We start from the raw sequence: 13,886 nt of genomic DNA, 5'->3' as shown, positions 1-13,886 counted from the left end.
GACGAGCTCATCAAATGATGAGATGCATTGTAGCATCTTTAATCATTCCTAATACTTTGCACAAAACATTTACGGTAGTGAATTTATACAGACCATTTGTGGTGAAATCAGCTATTTTATTAAAATAAAGATCTTTGCAGTAGTTTGGAATATTTACGAATATAAGTTTGGCATAAATAACATTACTTATGACCTAAATTACAAGCAATCAAGCTTTTTCTGCACATCAGTGCATATTTAAAAACCAAAAAGTTGATTCAGTACACCAATTTACAAATCTAATTCAAATCAAGATCAAAATTTCTATTTTCGGCCGGAAACAAGACTGTCATCTTCGAGACAGTCCATATTCATTGATGGAACAGGGCTTTTTCTCTCAGTACAAGGGAGTGCCAGAGCCTCTGCAAAGAAGTTCTCGCGAGACCTAAACTGCCCTACTCGCTACTAGTGCAAGATGGAGAAGTGAATTTAGCACGCAAACGAGGTAAGCAAAAATAAAAACATTTTAGTGTAACATGTCTCGGTGTTTAGTGAAGTGTACACATTGACCTTTCATCAACAACTAATGATGATTTATATTCGAAGTCTGCCTCCAGTGCCATCAAGAGTTTCTGTCATGGTGAACGGAACATTATGCCATGTAAACCGCCATTTTTAATGTAGCCATGATCCCACAGATAGCATTGTGCTGTGTTCTCGCTCCTAGCTGCTTAGCTCGCGCGGAACCCACCAACACACGCCGCACGGGCTCACTGCGCGAATGCGTGCCCCCGTGTGCTACTCCTAGCCACATTAGCATATAGGCGAGTTAGCCGCTGGCTTCTGTGTCGAATGATGAGACAAACGACCGGTGAGAATCACGACGAGTGTGTGATAGTTGATTTTCTTTTCCTGGCTGACCGGTGACATGCGGCAAACTGTAGCTTATGTTGGCTTATAGTCTGGGTAGCTAACGTGTTGTAGTTATTCTTTAACATCACCGTTACAATATCCTAGCTAGGGAACGTTAGCCTATGTTAACTATGGTAATATCTTAACGTCATATGGACTGATTTGTCAAGGTACGGACATTAACTTTGTATCATTGACTTTATTAAACACTCTAGCCCGTGTGGGCCAGAAATTGACATTAGTGTTACTGAACTCAGGTATTTGTCTTTACCTAAGTGGCTGATTTGCTTTACATGTTTAATAATCGAGATGAAAAATGGCTCCATAAAGGTCGACTCCATTCATAATACATGTTCTGGTTGTGGTAACGTTAGCCACGTTTAAATACCTGTATGTGTACACAAAATGTTATAATGAAGCCGCACTGGCATAGTTAAGCTATACGACTCGTTTGGCAGTGTTTTGTTCAGTGGGAAGCCGGTGTGTGCAATATCTGCAGCCCCTTTTTACAATTTAACTTCATGAAAGACCATTGTGATGGCATGAACACATAGGGCCTCTGGCATTCACAAGGCGTTTTTGCTCACCCAAAAATGTAGTCGGTGATGGAAAACAATGAAAGATTTTGTTTCGTTTTCCAGTGTGTAAAGAGAACAACTGAGATTAAGGTGATCTATATTGAAAGTTAAAACACGTTTTAGAAATGTAAAAATATGCAGGATATTATTGCAATAGTATATTTAAAACAAACATTTGCAGTTGACCTTAATCGTATATCAGAAACCCTTTTGCTGATTTTGTGCAAGCCAATATGATCAAAAACTCAATATTTTTAATGGAAGTATATGTAGATTTGATTTGTTGATATTTGATCGTTATGTATTCCTAATGCATACACATAGGAAAACTGGGAGAACCAATCATCGATAATGTTAATATGATACCCAAGGTATTTGATGCATTGCACATCATTGTCAGGGGACAAACAAATACAGACTTATTTTTTACATTACTATAATGAAGCATTGCAGAACAGGATACAACAGCATTTAACTTGGATCAACATTTTTTCATTAACACACATCTTATGCAATATAAAAACATGGATATGATCAACATATTTTATTACTGAGCTGCAGACACTCCAATTTTAGATTTTTTTTCTGATTTAACTTAAATTGTTAAAGCATCTGGACACTTTACATCATTCTTGAACCCCTTCTCTGATTGCTCTCACCAGGTATAACCAGTTCAGTTCGGCAGTTCAGTTCTGCTTTATGTTTAGAATGCTGAGAACAATGGCAGAGTGGGCAAAAATATTTATTATTTGGTTTTTAATGCCTACAAAAGAGTGCTGATTCCATTTCAATCCACAAATAATAACATAACTAGATATATGCCAGCATATCTCTTCATGAGTACTTTGCATAGCGAGAGTTGATATGAAATCATGCATCATAACTTTTCCAGCAAAATAGTTGCACGTCGATCAATCGTTTTTTGATACAGCTGAGACTCCCTGATTTGCAAATATCGATATGATGCACACTGTAACCCAACTGTAGTCTTTTTGTTTTGGCTAGAGCATAACACATCCCATGGTTCATTATAGGTATATTACAACTCATCGTTTTGAAGGATTTTAAACAGATCTCATGGACAACCTGTCACTGTGATTTTTAATCACGCTAGTAAATAATTATGTGGAATCAAATATGTCGTTTTGGCATACATCTATAAACCAATTGTACCAAATAGTCTGACCTTGTGACTCAAAGTTAAAACTTGGTTCTGAGTGTACACAGGAAATGTGAACGTATAGACCCTTTAGAGATTCAAGCCAATAAGGACGGTGAAACTCAATTGCTTATGAACATTGTGACTTAAACTTGTTTTAATGTTTCTGGTGTAGTTAAAAAAATGTCAGTTCTGTGTTGTGGCTTTTTGCTGAGATTGGTCTTCTTTAATTTTAGATTGCCTTGTTAAAAGACCCTAACTAGCTGAGGAGGATGATGATGGAGATATTGTATCAAAGCAGTTTCTGGTATGTATCGGAAATGTTTTTTATCCACGTCTCAAATGCAGTGATACCATGCTTTTTAATTGCAATTGTAAGAGGACTCATTCGAATTGCAACGAGCAGCTAGGGATTCAGTTATTTGTAGAACATGGGGCCTTATTTGTGATAAAGCTTGAACCAACTTTTAAGGTATTCTGAACTGTTTCTATATCTATCAATGTATAACAAAGGTTCCTTTACTTTCATGGTTGTGATCCCATTGGGTCATTTCACTTCTTGCACAGTTAAGCAATTATTTTATATTGGTCTTGGCAACAGTTGGTTTATCATCACATGCTCCTTAATCACAGCCCTAATTTAATATCGTTACCCGCTACCAAAATTGTGTATATATTGTTGGCAAAATAATCTGATTTGTATTAATTATTGCCATTAAGAGACAGTAAGATGCAAAATGGATGCCAGTTCATGTAATCTAAGTTGTAATTTTTTGCATAAACCAGAGTCTGAACTAACTAGATCTTCATCACAATTGGAGTAATGGCTTTGGATGCCCGCATTAATCCAGGAAAAGAAGGAAGGATGCTGACAATTTTGCATTTATTATAGCTTTCCTAAATCTACATTTTACTACCAGATTATACGTTATGTATCTGTTCAGATTTCAGAATTTTTCTGATTTTTTTCTGATTATGGGCAATGTTTAGATTAGATTAATATTCCTTGTGGGCAATTTACTATATGGTTTTAAGACCAATACATGGTTATTAATACACATGTTAGAGAGACGATCTCTTATAGTCCAAGCTTTTTAAATTCTGAAATGCACCGAGAAATCCAACAGTAACTACCCGCTTTCCAGCTGAAACATTATTCACTTTGCACACTACCCCAGTCATAATGACTTGTCAAGTCTAGTGTCTAGAGCCTATATGCTACGGATACATGCGCGCGTTGTCGTCGAAAAATGACCAGGATCAAAGTGCTATGACGGACGTTTAAAGCTATATGCCGTGCCAGTTGATGCACACTATTAACTGGAATACTACGAAATACGCCAACTCGCAGTGTCACGATAGACTCGTATGGGAATGATTCAGCGAGTAATTCTACGTTCCTGCTTTGCGTTCAAGTAGCTAGCAAGCTAGCTAGCCAACGCGTGCTACGACTTGCTAGCTGAAAGGCCGGGGTAAGAATCAGAGTTGCCAGATTTGCCGTTATAGAATCAAGAGTTTTTTATTGATATTGCAATCAGCCGCTGTAGTGTTTACGGTGTAAGGAAATGTGTCAGCAAGAAAGCCGAGCCTGATAGTGCGGGTTTCTTGTGCGGCCTTTAGTGCAACCGCGAGGTAAATTAGTCAACAGTGATGTCAGGACTGGGATCGGGAACAGTCAAATAAGGGGTGCTCTAGCTATTTAGCTAAAGCCGAACGTATTTCGGTTTCCATGCATTGTGTTAGCGCTAGTGACATACAGGCATGTATCGACATACGCTAGGTATTGTCTGAGCATTTCACCAACTCAAGGTCTGTTTCCTTAGTATATTTATGGCATAGTTTGACACTAGCAGCGTAGCATGCCAAATGCCAGTCGCAGGCAGCGACTACAACGCCAGCCATCTAATTATCAATTGAAGTAATTTGCTTTATGTCTGGTTTGTGCCTAGTTGTTAAAAAGTGGACCAATTGATGTTGTGGCAAGTAGTTCAATTTGTGTTTCTCCTGACTTTAAGATAGCGGGTATTGCTGGCAGCCTCTGTGCTAACCGTAGCTTGCAAGCTATAACTAATGCTAAACCTCTCTTTCATGTTACTGGCATTGCGGACTGTTAACCAATTGCACTTGTTGGCTTAACTATTGGTTGTTTCGAGGGGACACGATGGATTGCAAAAACGTTGCTTTGTGTGTATATATCTATATCTATATAATGTGGGAATTAATCACGTAGAATCATTTGTTAGCCATCAAGCCACCGGCGGCACGTCATTATGCGAAGCCAATCAAAATACTCTCAATGCTTGACGTTTTCAATTGCAAATGTCCAACTGTGATTACTTGTCCATTGTATTTTGTCGTGTTTTTTTTTTTAAATGTCCAGGTCTTTTTAAACCAGTCGTTATGACTATTTTCTCCATCTTCTAACTTCATCTTATCTATCTTTTTTTACACTACTAATTGCATGCTATGTTTAGCTGTAATCAAAATATTTGTACTGTCCATCTTGTGCCTTTCTGTTTCATTTTGCCAGAATCTTTAGAGGCTCCTTACATTTTCAGTTAAATTTGATGTGGTTTCAATCTTTCACTTTGCAGGTAAAGTGCAAAAAACATGCTGTTAAGTGGGTACTGCCAAACTACTTATTGTAAGTATAATACTTACGGTTCTACATAATGTTTATCTTACAATGTTTCAATTAAGGTAGCTTCTGGTTTGCCCTCTATGGCCTCATCCATACAACATCCAAATATGACATCCTAATGTTTTTTATGTGGTGTGTTGACAGGAGCCACAAATAGAAAGTAGCGACAATGAAGGTCGACAGAAGCAAGTTAAAGAAAACCCCTACAGAAGCTGTGAGTGTGTATACTGGTGACATTGTAATTAATTAGACTTACTGGCTGTTTACTGGGCTTTGTATTGAAATAACCTCTTGCCTTCTCCATACTTTGCAGCCTGCAGACTGCAGGACCCTTATAGAGAAGCTCAAGGCATGCAGTGATGAGCAATTGCTTGTGGAGCTTCAGCACATTAAGACCTGGAATATTGGAAAGGTAAACAATATGTTGGGAGCAGAGCTTATATTTTTATTGAAGCGAAGTGCTTATTATATGCAATACCAGCCTGTCAATGTTCATGTGGACCTAGCAATCTCAGAGGAACTTTTGCTATTTGTTACGGTATTGAAACTAACACTGGCATTTTCTCCAGTGTGAGCTGTACCACTGGGTGGACCTACTGGACCGTTTCGATGGAATTCTATGCGATGCAGGCCAGACTGTGGAGAGCATGTCATGGCTGCTGGTGTGCGACCGGCCAGACAACGGGCACCTCAAGGCCCTGCTGCTGGCTGTGCTCAATTTCACCGCCTTGCTCATTGAGTACAGCTTCTCCAGACACCTCTACAGCTCCATAGAGGTAAGCTTTCACCCTGCACAGCTGCTTTTCACCATAGGGGATAAAACCATATGAATAATTATAATGAATTTTCCTCCTTCCCTTTTGCTTCACAGCACTTAACCACCTTATTGGCGTCATGTGACATGCAAGTGGTCTTGTCTGTACTCAACCTGCTGTACGTGTTCAGCAAACGCTCCAACTACATCACAAGATTGGGGTCTGACAAGAGAACTCCTCTTTTGGCCCGCCTGCAACATCTGGCAGAGGTTTAACAATACAATGTCAATATCCATCTAGTTTATGTAGGTGTAATGACAGATGTATTTTAGAACATCGAATCTGATTGTGTCAATCTCCTTGTTCTTCTGTAGAGTTGGGGTGGAAAGGAGAACGGGTTTGGTTTGGCCGAATGCTGCAGGGATCTGCCCATGTCGGTAAGTGCCAATTTACATAATCTCTTTGTGGAGTCATTCCAATTATTCCAGTGACTTGTTTTCTTTGTAATTAATAGTGCAACTTTGAGATTAATGATTCTTTTTGGGGCACCAGAAATACCCACCCAGTGCCACAACACTGCACTTTGAGTTCTATGCTGAACCAGGCCCTGAGGTCAAAGTAGAGAGAAAAGTAAGCATTACAGATTTACAAAATAAAACCTACACTATCTTTATTTGTAGTATATATTAAAATGTGCCCTTTTTTCGTCAGCAGACAAGCAGTAACACACTACACTATATTCACATTGAGCAGCTTGACAAGGTAAAGTCAGACATTACTCTTCTTTGCATTATAGTTCATAATATGCTGCAAGGAAGTCCATGATGCATGGAAGTCTTTATTTTGTTTGTTTTACCTGTCAGTTGTTTGATTTTCCTGTGTTTTTTAGATTTCAGAGAGTCCGTCTGAGATCATGGAGTCACTGACAGTAATGTACAACATCCCAAAAGACAAGCAGACCCTTCTCTTCACACACATTCGATTGGCTCATGGCTTCTCTAATCACAAGAAGAGGCTACAGGCTGTACAGGCCCGCCTGCATGCCATTTCTATACTTGGTAAGCACGTAGTCCCATCCCAACCCCATGGTTAGCAAGAGGTTCTGACTGTAGCAAATGCTGACATTATGCTGTGTTCCCTCCCATGCAGTGTACTCCAATGCGCTCCAGGAGTCCGCCAACAGTATACTGTACAATGGCTTGATAGAGGAACTGGTAGATGTGCTGCAGATTACAGACAAACAGCTTGTGGTAAGGACCGTGTCATCCCTGTCGTCAAAGCATGTTTGTGCATGTGTGTGCGCGAATGGAGACAATCCATGCAAATGCATAATTTATGTTTCACAGTAGATTGTGTCAAGACTAGTTGGATAGAAAAAAAACTGTTTTAAATGTGCTTTCATTTTTTTTTCTAGGATATAAAAGCAGCATCTTTGCGCACTTTAACTTCAATTGTCCACCTGGAAAGGACCCCTAAGCTTTCCAACATCATCGACTGCACCGGGACGGCGTCTTACCATGGCTTCCTGCCTGTGTTGGTGCGCAACTGTATACAAGCAATGATTGGTAAGAGTTGCTAGTACCGCTGCAACTGAATTTCCATATACATGTTGAATGCAGTGCACCTGTAAACGAAGCGTGCTCATATTTAAATCGAATGGCTATTCAAAGTGCAAGTAAACCCACTGTTTTGTCTCTAATTCGATGAGGGGACATTGTGTGTGTGTGTGTGTGTGTGTCATAAATAAATAAATTGTCGGTTTATTGCTTGTTAAGTCATTCTGTATGAGCATCTTAAAGAGCAATGTAGTTTATGGAAGCGGCCACACACAGCGGCATATATACTACAAGTATCCTGGAAGCTTAACCCTCGCTCGGTCACATGAACATCAAGCACTAACCAGACGTAGCTGCACTTAGCCACACCCACCGTGACATTAGCCTAACCTCTAGCCAACGATTTGGCTTCGTTGTGGTGTCACGAAAATAATAGTTTTCTTTATGGTTTTTACGCCGTATTTCTCTTAATTCCAGCACAAAATGGCATAAATTACCATAATAGGGTGAATATAAGACATTGAAAAAAATGCTTGTTTCCACAGACCCTCTGATGGAGCCCTACCCACATCAGTTTGCCACAGCACTCTTCTCCTTCCTCTACCACCTGGCAAGCTACGATGCCGGAGGCGAGGCACTCGTCTCCTGTGGTATGATGGAAGCACTACTCAAGGTACCATCTCCCCCATAATTCACTTTACAAACTGCATGGATCTGATCTAATGTGAATGCAACCATTATAAAGCAGAAGTTTTAAAATCGGGAGAGGAATTGTCCTCCTTCAAAGTTCAAATCAATCAATTCTACATTTAATCTGAATATTTTTTACCATTCTTTCCCTGAAGGTGATCAAGTTCCTTGGAGATGAGCAGGACCAGATAACCTTTGTGACCCGGGCGGTGCGAGTCGTGGACCTCATCACCAACCTGGACATGGCTGCCTTCCAGTCCCACACTGGCCTTACCATCTTCATCTCCAGACTGGAGGTGGGTGGCGGCGCTCTGCAATGCTCAGCGACATGAAGCACTTCTTAACCTACGGCGCATAGCCAAAGAGCTGCGTTCACTCTGTCCCCTGTCCGTCTGTCTCAATGCCTAGCACGAGGTGGACCTGTCGAGGAAAGAGTGCCCTTTTGTCATCAAGCCAAAGATCCAGAGGCCGAGCACAGCTACTGAGTCTGAGGACATGGACACAGACATGGACAGTAAGTTAATTTTATTTTCTGTAGATGTAATGACCTTTTTAATGTGTGTTCAGCCGATGCGATCACCGAATTATTAATTTGCTTTAATGGGCAAATGTATATAAATGTAACGTTTCTTATGATAGTGGTTGTGAACCAATTATGTAATTGCTCTTATTAAGCGCCATATATGCCCTGCATTATTAGTTATTGTTGATTTCCTCAGCCGACAGAAATATGTTCTATAAATGTTCTTTCTAGGTTTCCAATCACATTGTACATAAGCTTTCCCTTTTAAAGGCCGCAGGTCTTATGATTTTAAGTACACAATCAAGTTGTCGATGGCCTATGGTGATTTTTTAAATCGGCAATGGCTTTCAAAGATGCAGCTTTTGATTATTTTTTTAACTTGCTTTGATTAGTGTCAGAAGTCTCTATGGAGAGCAGCCCCGGCCCATCCACATCTTCTAGCTCTAGACCAGAAGTGGACCACCGAGTGCAGAGTGGCACAGCCAATGCACCACGTGCAGGTAGGATCGAATGCAATCATACTGTCTCAGCATTCAAATGTTTATCTGGGGTGTCTAATGACATCCTTGTCGTCTCCCATAGGTATGCAGTGTATCCCCCAGAGAGCAGCTCTGTTGAAGTCTATGTTAAACTTCTTAAAGAAAGCCATTCAAGACCCTGCATTTTCTGATGGTATCCGCCATGGTAAGATGTGCTTTTATAACAATGCTGGTTGATGGCATATATCTAGCTTATTGTGTGGTTGTATGGGACTGATGGCTCCAAGTGTATATATGCTAACCTATGTGCTTGTGATTGCCTTTTTCCTCTAGTAATGGACGGGTCATTGCCTACCTCACTCAAGCACATCATCAGTAACGCAGAGTATTATGGCCCATCACTCTTTTTACTGGGTTAGTACTAAGTCATTCACAAGAAGAGATGAAATGGCTTTTGTTTGTGTGTTGTGGCATGGTATGTGTAGTTGTCGAATATGATGATAAACAAACCAACATCAACAGTCGTAAGCTTGGAGGATGCCTTTCGCAGGTTGGTCCTATGGATTTCTCATCATGTCTCTTCTCCTCCCCCTGTGTTGTCCTGTCCGGTCTGCAGCGACGGAGGTGGTGACGGTGTTTGTGTTCCAGGAGCCCTCCCTGCTCTCCTCCCTGCAGGATAACGGCCTCACAGACGTCATGCTGCATGCGCTGCTCATCAAGGACGTGAGTCCCCCAGCCCTCTGCCGTTCCTTCCTGTCTCTCTCTCCTTCGGGCTTCTCTGACGGCTCTCTCTCTTTCATGCCCCCTACTAAACAAATTTTTTCATGCCTTTTTATTTTCCTTGGAGCTTGATCCAGCACAGCCAGATGTCTTGCCTTTCGCAGGCGTCTCGCTGTCCAGATTCACTCAGCTCCCATCACTCCCCTCATTCTGGCTCCTCATGCCCCCTTAGCCCAGTATCAACATTTGCGCTGTTTCGCTTGTACATTTTCCTCCTATTGATGCTCCGTGCACCTCTCGGCCCCTGACCCCCCCCCCCCCCCCCCCCCCCCCCCCGCTTCTCCTTCCCCCCCCTCGCAGTTAACCCGTCCCTCGCCACTCTCTCTCTCACCCTGTCTTCCTCCTTTTTTTTCTCTCTCTCCTGCCTATTCTCTCTCTCATAGTGTCTCTCTCTGCAGGTTCCCGCCACTCGGGAGGTGCTGGGCTCCCTCCCCAATGTGTTCAGTGCCCTGTGCTTGAACGCGAGAGGCCTGCACTCCTTCGTTCAGTGCCAGCCGTTTGAGCGCCTCTTTAAGGTGCTGCTCTCCCCGGACTACCTACCCGCTATGAGGCGGCGACGGAGCTCCGACCCACTTGGTGAGTCATTGGCTGTTTGACTCCTGTTAGAATCCTCTTTAATCGTTAACCCTGGATATATAACTGTGACCGTGTACGCATGTCTGCTGCTACAGGGGACACTGCCTCAAACCTCGGCAGTGCTGTGGATGAGCTCATGAGGCACCAGCCCACTCTCAAGACGGACGCCACTACTGCCATCATTAAGGTTTGGCTTCCATTCATTTCAAGTTTTTCTCTCTCCGTCCTAATGAGAATAATACAGCATAGCGCATAGACACGAGTCTGACCGATGGTGAATTTGTTATATGACAGTTGTTGGAGGAGATCTGTAACCTTGGCCGGGCGCCAGAGTACATCTGCCAGAAGCCGTCCATCCAGAAGGCGGACGGCACAGTGGCCGTGCCCCCTGCCCGGTCCAGCCATGCTGCAGAGGAGGCCTCCAGTGAAGACGAGGAGGAGGAGGAGGCCCTCCACACCTTCAGCCAGCAGCAGGGGGAGCCAGAGAGCAACAGGCAGTCAGTTCCACTTGAACTGTATGACGCTGAGTTCACTTCACCGAGTAGAACCAACAACTCCTTGCAAGAGTTCTTGAGTTTTTTATTCAGTTTTTAGATTACATTTCACTTCATATTTTTCGAGTTGAACCTGTCATTTTGACAATGTTATGTTTTTGTTTGTAGGGTGGTTGGCACAGAGGAGAGAATACCTATTCCTCTCATGGATTACATCCTGAATGTGGTAGGTGTCTACCTTTTTTTTAATTTAAATTTTTTTAGGGCTCTTCTAACGGTTCACACGCAAACCCTTTTTTATAAAAATTCATTGTGTCCGCTTTCCAGATGAAGTTTGTGGAATCCATACTGAGCAACAACACCACCGACGACCACTGTCAGGAGTTTGTCAACCAGAAGGGCCTCTTGCCCCTGGTCTCCATCCTGGGCCTGCCCAACCTGCCCATAGACTTCCCCACCTCTGCTGCGTGCCAAGCCGTGGCCGGTGTCTGCAAGTCCATCCTGGTAAGCAAAGAATAAATAACGTTCACCCCCCCCCCTCCCCCCCACCGATGCACTGCGGCAGTATCCATTTAGTGGATTGGGATTAAAGCAAGCCTCTCTTCCCTCCCCGCCCTTGTCCCAGACGCTCTCTCATGAGCCTAAAGTGCTCCAGGAGGGGCTCTGCCAGCTGGACAGCATCCTCACGGCCCTGGAGCCCCTGCACCGGCCCATCGAGGTCCCCGGCGGCTCTGTGCTACTCCGAGAGCTTGCCAATGCCGGCCACGTCGCCGACGCCACCCTGTCGGCCCGCGCCACGCCGCTCCTGCACGCGCTCACCGCAGCGCACGCCTACATCCTCATGTTTGTCCACACCTGCAGAGTGGGACAGGTAAAGCACGGATGACTTTGCTTGGGGGACTTTCCTTTTAGGATATGCAATGACGCTGCATAAACTCGCGATCAGTAAATCTTGATGGGACGACAATATGGTTTTAAATGATAATAGCCTGAGTAGTATTTAATATACGTTTTCATATAATCAATAATGTTGTTTTGGTTGGCCAAGTCATTGTTGCTGTTCTGGGATTTGAGGATGTTTTCTTGTTGTGTTGGATCAGAGTGAAATCAGAGCCATCTCTGTGAACCAGTGGGGCTCCCAGCTTGGCCTGAGTGTCCTCAACAAGCTGAGCCAGCTGTACTGCTCTCTGGTCTGGGAAAGCACCGTCCTGTTGTCCCTCTGTACCCCCAACAGGTGAGGCCCCTTACACGTCCTCCTTTCTCCCCTGCTTATCGTCTTGCTGATCTTTAACCTTCCTCCTGTCTGTGATTCGGATGCTGATCTTTAACCTTCCCCCTGCTGTGCTGCAGTCTACCACCTGGCTGTGAGTTTGGGCAGGCAGACATGCAGAAACTTGTGCCCAAGGAGGAGAAGCCTTCTGGCAGCGCCACAGCGACCCCGGCGTCTGGCTCCAGGAGAACTGGTAAGGGGACTTTTTAAATGCAATCTTCATCGGTTCAGTTTGTTGGTTGGATTTGAGTCAACCCGACTTTGTCCATTGTCCTCCCCCCCAGCTGAGTCTGAGGCAGTGGCTGTGGACTCGTCAGCCGGCGGTCTGCTGGAGGGCATGGGTCTAGACGGGGACACGCTGGCTCCCATGGAGACGGATGAGCCCACCGCCACCGACCCCAAGGCCAAGTCCAAACTGACGCCAGCGATGGCCACCCGGATCAAGCAGATCAAACCGCTGCTCTCAGGTAAGAACCATCCCTTGCTTTTTGTTATATTAGACATGTTGGTGTAATTCTGCCTATCCTCAGTATTTTCTCTCTGAGCATCGCTACAGCTGGATTAAGCTTAATACTCCCATGAGTACCTTTCATTACCAGCTAATCTCCGATCCCCTCCCTCCAGCCTCATCGCGTCTGGGCAGGGCTCTGGCTGAGCTGTTTGGGCTGCTCGTCAAGCTGTGTGTTGGCTCCCCTGTGCGTCAGCGTCGTTCCCATCACGCCACCAGCACGGGCACGGCCCCGACGCCAGCGGCCCGTGCCACCGCCTCCTCCCTCACCAAGCTGCTCACCAAGGGCCTGAGCTGGCAGCCGCCACCCTACACCCCCACCCCCCGATTCAGGTAAGTCTTCTTCTCTTGACTGATGCAATCCAGGTGATGATACCTGGATGTATTATTGTTTCATACATGTTATTTAATGAGGAACTCCATTCCTTGCAGGCTGACCTTTTTCATCTGCTCCGTGGGCTTCACGTCTCCCATGCTGTTTGATGAGAGAAAGTACCCATACCACCTAATGCTGCAGAAGTTCTTCTGCTCAGGCGGTCACGATGCTCTGTTTGAGTAAGTTCTGCGTTTCACCTTTTTAAACCCTTTGCACAGTGATTTATTCAAGTGAGGACAAACCTCTTTTGGTCTACTTGTGGAATCACAGCATGGCCCGAGAACAAGATAATTATCTGTCTTCATGTCTGTGTTCCTCCCCTCTGTAGGACCTTTAACTGGGCTCTGTCGATGGGCGGTAAGGTGCCCGTCTCTGAAGGGCTGGAGCATACTGATCTGCCCGACGGCACTGGGGAGTTCCTGGACGCCTGGCTGATGCTGGTGGAGAAGATGGTGAACCCCAGCACCGTGCTGGACTCTCCTCACTCTCTGCCCGCCAAGGTCCCCGGGGTCACGCCCACCACGCCCCAGTTCAGCGCCCTGCGGTTCCTCATCGTCACGCAGAAGGTTGGTAACCATGGAAATGACTGTCAGTAAAATTAAAACGGATA

General features: G+C 44.2%; 1 protein-coding gene across 20 annotated transcripts in view; it reads left to right on the top strand.

The window, feature by feature from the left end:
* Positions 1 to 397: 397 nt before the first annotated feature.
* Positions 398 to 13,886, top strand: part of huwe1 (HECT, UBA and WWE domain containing E3 ubiquitin protein ligase 1) — a 35,122-nt gene continuing 21,633 nt past the window's right edge. For 8 of the 20 annotated variants that reach the window (XM_030356493.1, XM_030356445.1, XM_030356424.1 and 5 more), the window contains exons 1-32: positions 398 to 484; positions 2,865 to 2,935; positions 5,223 to 5,272; positions 5,414 to 5,483; positions 5,583 to 5,681; positions 5,839 to 6,045; positions 6,141 to 6,293; positions 6,399 to 6,461; positions 6,577 to 6,654; positions 6,736 to 6,786; positions 6,914 to 7,082; positions 7,174 to 7,274; positions 7,439 to 7,589; positions 8,126 to 8,253; positions 8,426 to 8,566; positions 8,679 to 8,784; positions 9,186 to 9,293; positions 9,376 to 9,477; positions 9,606 to 9,686; positions 9,889 to 9,995; positions 10,436 to 10,628; positions 10,724 to 10,815; positions 10,923 to 11,143; positions 11,291 to 11,348; positions 11,450 to 11,626; positions 11,748 to 11,993; positions 12,223 to 12,356; positions 12,473 to 12,585; positions 12,677 to 12,859; positions 13,017 to 13,233; positions 13,333 to 13,455; positions 13,605 to 13,842. In XM_030356493.1, the coding sequence (XP_030212353.1) occupies positions 5,439 to 5,483; positions 5,583 to 5,681; positions 5,839 to 6,045; positions 6,141 to 6,293; positions 6,399 to 6,461; positions 6,577 to 6,654; positions 6,736 to 6,786; positions 6,914 to 7,082; positions 7,174 to 7,274; positions 7,439 to 7,589; positions 8,126 to 8,253; positions 8,426 to 8,566; positions 8,679 to 8,784; positions 9,186 to 9,293; positions 9,376 to 9,477; positions 9,606 to 9,686; positions 9,889 to 9,995; positions 10,436 to 10,628; positions 10,724 to 10,815; positions 10,923 to 11,143; positions 11,291 to 11,348; positions 11,450 to 11,626; positions 11,748 to 11,993; positions 12,223 to 12,356; positions 12,473 to 12,585; positions 12,677 to 12,859; positions 13,017 to 13,233; positions 13,333 to 13,455; positions 13,605 to 13,842 (3,885 nt within the window). In that variant the 5' untranslated portion in view covers positions 398 to 484; positions 2,865 to 2,935; positions 5,223 to 5,272; positions 5,414 to 5,438. Of the gene's footprint in view, positions 485 to 727; positions 851 to 2,864; positions 2,936 to 3,811; positions 4,101 to 4,577; positions 4,608 to 5,222; positions 5,273 to 5,413; positions 5,484 to 5,582; positions 5,682 to 5,838; positions 6,046 to 6,140; positions 6,294 to 6,398; positions 6,462 to 6,576; positions 6,655 to 6,735; positions 6,787 to 6,913; positions 7,083 to 7,173; positions 7,275 to 7,438; positions 7,590 to 8,125; positions 8,254 to 8,425; positions 8,567 to 8,678; positions 8,785 to 9,185; positions 9,294 to 9,375; positions 9,478 to 9,605; positions 9,687 to 9,888; positions 9,996 to 10,435; positions 10,629 to 10,723; positions 10,816 to 10,922; positions 11,144 to 11,290; positions 11,349 to 11,449; positions 11,627 to 11,747; positions 11,994 to 12,222; positions 12,357 to 12,472; positions 12,586 to 12,676; positions 12,860 to 13,016; positions 13,234 to 13,332; positions 13,456 to 13,604; positions 13,843 to 13,886 lie in introns of those variants that run through there. The other 12 variants (XM_030356373.1, XM_030356397.1, XM_030356435.1 and 9 more) reach the window with 12 other exon arrangements.

The sequence above is a fragment of the Gadus morhua genome, chromosome 1 (genome assembly GCF_902167405.1).
Source record: "Gadus morhua chromosome 1, gadMor3.0, whole genome shotgun sequence".
NCBI classification, from domain to species: Eukaryota; Metazoa; Chordata; class Actinopteri; order Gadiformes; family Gadidae; genus Gadus; species Gadus morhua.
This window is presented reverse-complemented; position numbering and strand designations above follow the sequence as displayed.